This window comes from Polistes fuscatus, unplaced genomic scaffold, assembly GCF_010416935.1.
Source record: "Polistes fuscatus isolate 324 unplaced genomic scaffold, CU_Pfus_HIC Scaffold10, whole genome shotgun sequence".
NCBI lineage: Eukaryota > Metazoa > Arthropoda > Insecta > Hymenoptera > Vespidae > Polistes > Polistes fuscatus.
This window is the reverse complement of record NW_025112998.1, coordinates 3,360,661-3,370,426: the sequence shown is the minus strand read 5'-3', so window position 1 is coordinate 3,370,426 and position 9,766 is coordinate 3,360,661. Positions and strand designations below refer to the sequence as shown.

Sequence of the window (9,766 nt, the reverse complement as noted above, 5' to 3'; positions counted from 1 at the left end):
AACACCATTTTTCAACTATTGCACTTCATCATCTACCATTATTATTATTATTATTATTATTATTATTAATATTATTATTAATATTATTATTAATATTATTATTATTATTATTATTATTTTTCTTTTTTATTTATTTATTTTTTTAAATTTTTTATTGTTTTCCCTTTTTTTTTTAAACCGTCTGTGATACATAAGCGAATAATTATCGCTTAGCGACTATGAGACAATTGCCCTTGAGGAAGGTACGAGTAATGTTACGCATAAAAACTACGCTTTTTTTTTACTCTCCTGCTGCACACTTAACACGATATATGTATTCCATTGTACTAAACACGTCGTACTTTAGCCCTTTCTCCGATATCCCTTTCATTCTTTTGTCGTTCCCTTCGATCTCTCGTAGCTGCTTCTCTTTGCTCCCGATTATCGGCTTGTCAGTTGGCGTAATGATCAAATGATCCTAAGTATTCCAAACTGGCCCGATAACAGAATTGATATTGATCCTGAAAATCAAATAAATGACAAGACATTAATAAGAATTGTAAGAAAATTACAGCTGATATATTTTATTGGATTAGTATTTCGAAAGATTTGAAATAAACGTATGTAAAAAATGTTAAAAACTACTAATCAAATAAATAGACGCGTAAAATTAAATCGGAGAAATAAACTTACTTCCGTTTGTACCATGGCAGGACGTTGCGTACGTAATATTCTTACTGTTTGGAAGATATCTACTACACCTTCGTATTGCATACGTTCAAGGACGATGCTAAGCGTTATGAATACACCCGTTCTACCTACACCGGCGCTACAATGTACAGTAATAGGTCCATCTTGACCAAATTGTTCCTTGGTTTTATGAACTTGACCGATAAAATCGATAAAACCATCGCCGGACTTGGGTACACCTTGTTCCGGCCAGTCAATGAATTGGAATTGTCTAACCGTACGACTTGCTCCATCTCGTGCATCAGTAACTTTGAATTCGCGTAAAATGTATTGTGGCATATTGTATTCGGCGATAGGATCTACGACGAAGCACTGATATCGAATCGATCTGTCGGAGGGCCAATACTGATGGCACTTTTCTCTACCCATTTCTTTGAGCTTTGTCAGCATAACCACGATCGTTGAATTATGCTCCCATAGCATACGCCAAAAGTCGTCTGTGGTGTCACAAAGTGGACCCTGGGTTGCAATATAAGCACCGCGATATCTGTAGCCATCGATTAAACTGGCGTTTATGTAATCCGATCCTTCGATGTTACGTTGCGGTTGTAAACATACTCTGCTACATTCATAAGGTAGGATATGGACCAATCGATTTTTATGTTTGTTGCATGGCAAATTGGCTGATATGAATCTCGTGGAGTCAGCTTTGATGTTAGACAATTTCTTAAATTCCAATTCCATGCCAGTTATATTATCGATTTCAGGTTGCATGAGCTTTTGAATGTGAGAGTGTAAATTCCTAGCTGGTACCTCAGTATTGCCGCATATTACCGCTTCGAGAAGTGCGTCATGAATAAAGATGTACTGATCTTCGGTCTGTACCATATAGTTTCTTTGAGCACGTAGACACGTCACATGTCCATATATGTCAATCATTTTTTCGTGCTTGATACGTTCCAGCATAGAATCTATGACGATGAAACAACCGGTTCTGCCAACGCCAGCGCTACAATGTACCACTAATGGGCCGCTATCCGGTACGTTTAACGATCTAACTCTTCGTAAAAATTGTAAAAATGGTGCTGGGTGTTCCGGTACTCCGTGATCAGGCCATGCTGTGAATTGCAATTGTTTGATCTCACGTCTCTCCGAATAACCTGCTCTACAAACTTGGAAAGTCCGAATACAATAGGTAGCTAGTTCTTGGATATCGGTAATGGTGACCGTCATCTGGCTATAAGTTTCCGAACCTCTTGTTGGCCAATACTGATCACACTTTATTCTAGTCCTTTCTTCCAGTTTCGTCATCATAACGATTGTACTCGTGCGAAGTTCCCAACACATTCGCCAGAAATCACCGAAGGTCTCTTGAAGTGGTCCTTGAGTTGCCACGTATGCGTTCTGCTTTCTATAACCATCGCAATAGTTCGCGTTTATATAATCGGACCCAGGCATCCCATCGACCGTTTGAAGGATCACTCGAGAATGATCATAGGCTATCACGTTGGCATAACGATTCTTTGATGCGTTTACTTCCATGTTCGAGTGGTCCCAAGTGAACTGCTGACCGGGTTCAATAGACTCGTATTCTTGACTGAACTTTAGATTGTCGTTTGCTTTCAATCGATCGATATGATTACCCAATTCGCTTATGGGTATCGGTGGATGCGATATCATGCCAGGAGTTTGGAAATTCAAACGTCTCATTTCTACTGGATCGGATGGTGCATGATTCGAACTGATATCTGCTGCCATAAGTGGTCGAGTTACTGCTGCCTGATCTGGTGCCTTGCACGGTTGTCTTCGTCTGAAATAGGATTAATGTGATATTTTCGTGAATTTTATCGAAGTGTAAATATTAATGTTCCGTTACGTAAATATTTGTACTAATTAGAAACAAGTGGAAATATTTCTGATTTGTGTAGGACTTACTTTTTTATGAAAAATACTAGAATCAAACAGATGCTGACCATAAGTGCTGCTATTATAGGACCAACTACCCAAACCATTCCAGGTTCCTGTCCACTGGTTTTAACAGACACTTCAGGATTTCCATCGACTGGAGTATTTGGATTTGGTCGACGTGGAGGTTCGCCCGGTGGAACTTCTCTCATATCCAATGAAAGATACTCGGAGAAAGGTGAGGAAGTGTAGAGATGCTGAAAAGTAAATTGTTTGCGTTAGTTCGTTTTTTATCGAGTAAGATTATGTTTATTATAAAATAGAATCACAAAGTATATTACTGACCTTTCTAGGAGTGTCAACAACGGCACGTACAAAAATTCTATATCTCTTATTCCTCTCTAACTTTCTGTTCTCATATCCCTCGTATAGATCGCCACTTCCTAAATGGAAGGTGTAAGGAATGTCTCTATGAGGGAATTTAGCAGCGATATAAGGTGCGTTCTCTCGTTCCTGTTTAGTACCCTTTCCCGTAATCATGTCTTCCGTAAGTTCATCGGGTTGTTTGTCAGCTGTTGATTTATCTTCAGGTACGACGATCAAATAATAGTGAGAAATTGGCCCATACTCTTCGGACGCCTGAGGTAGGATCACTTGAATCTCTTCGCCATTGACGACCCCATAAAAGTCTGGTTTAACCATAGGTTTCGGAGCAGCCATTTGTGTGGTGACGGTGATTTTAGCTGGTGGTCTATATTGTCCATCTCGTGGCACGGCACTAACATTAACGTTATATGTAGTGAATGGTTGAAGCTCGTTAATGGTTGTACTGGTAACGCTAGGATCGAAGAGGATTTGTCGACGTGGTACGATCTGCGTTTGCGTTATACCTTGAGAGTCGACGAACTCTTTAACGGCGTCAAAGGACACCTTGTAATTCGTGGGATTCAGTCTTATAGGCGGTGTCCAAGATAACGTCATCGAGTGAGTTGACGACTCCGGTGCTCTGAGATTCAAAGGCACATCTTCTGGTTTAACAGTTACCGTGATCTTTTGGCTGATTCTACCGAGACCAGTCTTGTATCTCGCCGCTACGGTTATGGCATATTGAGTGAACTTCTCGAGATTGACCAGGTCCGTAGACTCGGTCAAACCAACGGTCTTTTGTTTCCATTCGTCAAGATCCTCAACTGGTGTTGTAGTATAGAAAACTTGATAACCAACGATCTTGCCACGATTAGGTACAGGTTCCCACCAAACTTCAACGCTCGATTCAGAAGTTGCCACGGCCTTAACTAACATCGGTGCTCTACCGATATCCTTCTCCGTTATTATAGTAATTTTCTCCGAATATGGACCGCTACCTCTCGCAGTTCTTGCTCTAACGTGAAAAACGTATTCCGTGTCTTCTTCCAAATTCGAAAAAACCGCACGAGTTTTCGTCGTATTCCTTTCTATAATGGAGGAATGATCGTTCTTTTTATTGAACTGTACATCGTAACCAATAATCTGACGGTTTCGATGTTGTCTCAATGGTTTGTCCCAAGTGACACAAAGGGTGTCAGGTGTTTGGAAAAAGTAAGACAAATTAGTTGGTGAGCCACTAGGTTCTCCCTCAGGACTGGACCAATATAGTACAGTTTCTTGCCCATATCCTATACTGTTTTGACCAGAAACTCGAAATTCGTATTCGACGCCGCGTTCTTCTTCAAACGAAAATATTATTCTCGATTAATTCTGAATCTTTTTCGAACGATAAATAAATTAACATAAGAAAAGAGGAGTTGACCTTACCGAGATCGGTGACCTTGTAAGTGTGCTGACGAGTTCCATGAATGAACTCTTTTTTAAGGGTTTGATTTTTAATACCATAACGAATTCTATAACCCAATAGTTCGCCGTATGGTTTGCTTGGTTCCATCCATTCTAAATCGAGTGTCATGGGATCTCTACCAACGACTCTAAATACAAAAATCAAAGAACATAAATAACAAAAAGAAAGAAACAAAGTGTTTTGTTGTTTTATTCGAAACAAAATGATATAGAAAAAGATCCCTTACTTTATGTTAACTTGCGGTCTGTTTGGTACCCCGCCTGGCGTTTTAACGTGAACCGGTGCCGATCGATCACCGTCTCCTTTTCTCGTCAACGCGGCTATCTGTACAGAGTACCTTGTATCCGGTTGCAGTCCTGTGATATTTATTTCTCGTACATTGTCCTCTTGGACATCCCGACGTATCGGTTCGTTAAACACATCGTCTCTTCCCTGATAAAATGTACAAATTATTCTTTAACATAATTCTTAAATATCGTCCGCTACTTATCTTCTCTTTAACATTCCGTTTATCTTTTATGCAATATATTGTATTATTTTACGTAACATATATTCATTCTTATCCAAAATACTATATTAAATTACATTTATTTAATAAAATATAATATTAATTTTAAAATACACGAATATTTTATCAACGTATTTTTATATAGTAAAAATAAGAAAAAAAGAAAAAAAAGTTATATATAAATTGGAATATATCCTCTGCATAGATCTTTTTTTTTATTTATAAATTAATATATATCTAAAATTAATCTGTTTATATGTGTTTAACTTAATATTATTATTATTAATAGATTTTTAAAGTCATTATTTTGTATATATACTTATAGAATTATTTTGACAATTATTAATTAATAGAAAATACGTACTTCTTCTCGTACTTCTTGTACATGTATGTGGTAGCCCCTGATTACCCCGTTTTGGTCCTTAGCCTTGGGCGGATCCCATTTGACGTGTATCGCCGTCGAATTGATCGACGTCACTTTGACGTTTTGAGGATCTCCTGGCACTGTAACCCAAGCTACAATTAGATTCTGCACTTTATGGCTAACATGCAGCACACTTACAATCATTCGTTCTCGTCATACCCACGCTTTCATACAGGGAAAGGTGGGGTGAAGGGGGGGGGCCAATAATTATTAAAGGGTTTTGGGAAAAACTCAGTAATTAATAAACAAAAAATCGATACAAATATATAATAATAAATACAATATGCATAATATAAATATGAATGAAGAAAATTTGATTGGAAAAATATGAAAATGCCTGAAATAATATGATAAAACAAAACAGTCATTAAGATAATTAGTTTCCGCTGTCCTGTAAATTAAAAAAGTAAATTAAACGGGGGGAAAATAATTAAATTAACAAAATATATTTTTCTTTTCTTTTTAAGTTATTTATTTCGTTTGTTTGAAATGTCATCGTTCGTCTATTATTTTTGTTTGTTTGTTTGTTTGTTTGTTCGTTCGTTCGTAATTTTGTTCTGTCAGATAGAAACAAAAAAAAATGAGAAACAGAAAGAAATGAGAAATGAGGAAAAATAGAGAAAGGGAGTAATAAAACAAAAAAAGAAACAAACAAAAAAAAGAAAGAAATAGAAGAAAAATAGAAAAAAATTTGGGAAAAAAAATAAATCGATATAGTATAGGATATCGACATGCCGGCACCAATCACTCACGGACAAAACGACGTACAAACAATATTACGAGGCACGCCGCACCCCATGCTCTACGATATTAACCCCTCGCACCCGGTAATGCTCCATTTGAATACCAATAATGTGTTTTTTAATATATATGGATATATATATATGGTGTGTATATATATATATATGTATATACATATATATATATATATATATATATGTGTATTATATTATATGTCCCTTTTCCTTCGCGTTCCATTAACGTTAGTATTTTACCTTTTTTAATTTCTTTTCTTTTATTTTCTTTTATTTTATTTAATTTAATTTAATTTTATTTTATTTTATTTTATTTTTTTTCCACGGAATAAACTTGTCATTTCGTTTTTTGCAATGAATAAAAAATATATCATCAAAGTAGTTCATTTTTAATTATATCTCGCGATATTTCAAACGCGGACGAATCAGCGAAGACCTTTCGTAAGAATAACGATGAAGATTATCATCGAAAATAACGAAACTTTCAAGATTATGACGAACGATGGTAAATTAATATTTTAATCGAATTGTTTTGTTTCGTAACTTTACGGATTAATTACGGAGATAGATTATTTTATCGCAATACTTGAATGATTTCGTTATGATCGATGATGATTATTATTATTATTATTTATTTCTTTGTTGTTGTATAAATAAAATAAATGAGACGATAACGTGAAACATATGTATATATAGAAAAAAGAAAAAAAAAAAACAAAAAAAAATACAACCAATCTCTAGTGCTGACTTATCGTTTAAAATTTAATTAACAACTAACGTTAGACTCGTTACACGAGAAAACGACACAACGAGGTGAGAACTATCGTAATATTAGTTAACATCTATAAAGAACAACTTGTGCTCGATCTATCGATTAATAGTATCGTCGATAATATATTAATAATAATAATGGAACGAGACGTGTGATAATAAATATATTTTCATCTTTTTACGTAGAGCGAAAAAGAAACCGAAAAAAAAATGTTCGTTTGCCAAAGTGCTTTATGCGTGCATGCACGCCATGTATCCGGGGTTTTTATTATCTTATAATTATATACCAACACAATCAATAAAATTAATTAAGATATTACTTTTTTCTTTCCTTTTACGTTTATTTGACAATCGTTAAAACAACGGATTTGTGATGGAAATGGTCACGGAGATATAGTTCGTGGAATATTTGACAATGTGCGAACAGGTAACTGTCGATATCGTTTTACAGCAAGTGTCTTCTATCAAAGATCATCGTGTTGCCATTGATCCATCGAACGTGTATCTCTTAAACGTATCGAACGTAACCATAACTCTCACTCTGTCTATCTATCTGTCTGTGTGTTTCATTGGTAGACGTTTAAAATGTTACACGTCAGATACATGTGTGTGTATGCACCCTCAATGCACGGTCTATGCGCTTGGATGCTGCTGCGAAAAAAAAAAAAAAAGAAAAATACAACAAAGATCAAAACCAAAAGTGGTATCTCAAAAATGCTCTCTGATAGTGGCTCCATCAAAAAGGTAAAAAAGTAAAAAAGAAAATATCTATCAAAAAAGTAACGATGCGTAATAGACGTTAATACGCAGACACGTATACGCGTACACGTATACGTGTTGAACGATAAAAACGTATAAGGAATTACAAATATTTAAAAATATTTCTCAAGAAAAAAAAATACAAATAAAAAAAAAAGAAAAATAAAATAATACAGAGAGTCTTATGAAGAGATATGCAATTAAAAAAAAAAAAAAAAAAAAAGAGATATTCTCATTATTTATTATTTATTATAATTAAATGATATGGCACAACTCGAGACGAGCTAAAGGGATACTCACTTTTTTCATCTGCGCCCCAAAAGTCGCCAAAAAAGTGGGAAAAAAACTCGTAAAAATTCGTGTCAACTTCGCACGTTATATAATTTGTGATTGTTAGATAGATAAGAATAAAATTACAAAAAATTATTATATCTTTCTATATCCTATGTTATTATATGTATATAATATATATATATATATATAAAATATATAAACGTTCATGAATTTTCATTTCTATTTGTTTCTTTCATATTTTTTTGTTTTGATTGTTCGTTTTTTCCATATACAAGCATATCAGAGATAGTAAGATTTTTCTTTTTTTTTTTTTTTCTGGGATAACATTATGATAATGCAAGTAATAATATACTCTAATGATTAATTATTCATTTTGTTGTTACTCATTAAACGTCAGTCAAAATCTGTATATGTAACTGGTCCTCTCTCTATAATATATATATTTATATATATTTTGTTATTTCTCCATTGGGAGAAGCAAAAAATATTTCTCCCTTGAGAGTACTGCCCTTTGACTATTCCCTCTTTCTTTCTCTTTCTCACACACTCTCTATCTTTCTCGCATACACACATTCTCTCTCACGCAATCTTCCAATCATTCGATTTTTAAATCACATACACTCTCGGAATCGTACGATTTTTATATTCATTCATACGTTCAATCAATCTTTCATCGTTTTTCTCCATCTCTAAGAATATTTGTAAATATATTATTAATATTATTATTATTATTATTATTATGTATAATATATATATATATATTTTTATATATAAATATATATTATTTATTATAGAGTCCAGCTCTTTTCTCGTACAATTTAATATCCATGAATTTGATATATATATATATTCTTTTGTTGGATTTTTTTCCTTATATAGATTAGAGATGAACAAAAAAATTAGTTATTATAGTTCTCGATCCACCTAATAATGGCAGTAGATATTAGTAGAGAGGCGGGAGACGTGAGAATATCTTTCGTTTTCATTTTTCTTTCTTACTTTCTTACTTTCTTACTTTTTCTTTACTCTCTTTCTTTCATTTCTTTTTGAAATTATTATTTTTATTATTGGCATGCGCAATCACTACTCCAAATATGAAATAACTAAAGGCTCATGTACACCTGTATCCGTTTCGCGAAGGAAGTAACATTGACTTCTTTTTAAAATAATAATTCACGACAAGAAATTTTCTACATGTTTTTAATCGTTTTTTTTTTTTATTCTTTTCAACAAAATCTTTATATCTCACGATTGAATTTATACGATAGTTTTCTCTATTAAAAATCGAAAGATAAAAGTAAAAAAAAGAAAAAAAAAGAAATGGATCGAGATTGATTAAGAAAAAAAAAAGAAAAAAAAGGTTAGCTTTTAAAAATCGAGTCGGTTTCTTCCTCCTCGAAACGCGGTGTTCAGAAAAAAGGGAAAGACCTATGATAAGAATGTCTACGAAAAGAAAGCTATAGGATAGAGGAGAAACCATAAAGTATAGAAGAAGAATATAAAAGAAGGGAATGTTTATGGTTGTTTGGATGTTTGTTATAGTTGATAATGATGAGATGATAATTGATGATCATGATTATGATAATGATGATGATGATGATGACGATGACGATGACGATGATGATTTTGTCGTACGTTTATGTAAAACACACCGAGGGGAACAAAAATATATTTTTCTTCTTCCTTCGTACAACCTCGTGTCGTATTCGGCCGTTCACGAACGTGCTTACATACACGTACGTACGTACGTACGTATACATACATACATACATATATACATACGTGTACTTATACTCTTTCTCTCTCTCTTTCTTTCTTTTTTCTTTTTATTTTAATTACTTAGTTTT

The 9,766-nt window shown here is 33.9% G+C and overlaps 1 protein-coding gene across 15 annotated transcripts in view; it reads right to left on the bottom strand.

Moving 5' to 3' along the window:
* Window positions 1-372: 372 nt before the first annotated feature.
* LOC122525885 (tyrosine-protein phosphatase Lar) overlaps window positions 373-9,766 on the bottom strand; it is a 510,813-nt gene continuing 501,419 nt past the window's right edge. For 8 of the 15 annotated variants that reach the window (XM_043648898.1, XM_043648910.1, XM_043648905.1 and 5 more), the window contains 8 exons: window positions 7,926-7,934; window positions 5,281-5,420; window positions 4,635-4,840; window positions 4,369-4,535; window positions 2,920-4,280; window positions 2,605-2,831; window positions 673-2,479; window positions 373-500 (listed from right to left, as the gene is read on the bottom strand). In XM_043648898.1, coding sequence (XP_043504833.1) covers window positions 432-500; window positions 673-2,479; window positions 2,605-2,831; window positions 2,920-4,280; window positions 4,369-4,535; window positions 4,635-4,840; window positions 5,281-5,420; window positions 7,926-7,934 — 3,986 coding nt within the window. In that variant the 3' untranslated portion in view covers window positions 373-431. The remainder of the gene's footprint in view (window positions 501-672; window positions 2,480-2,604; window positions 2,832-2,919; window positions 4,281-4,368; window positions 4,536-4,634; window positions 4,841-5,280; window positions 5,421-7,925; window positions 7,935-9,766) is intronic. The other 7 variants (XM_043648904.1, XM_043648907.1, XM_043648912.1 and 4 more) reach the window with 3 other exon arrangements.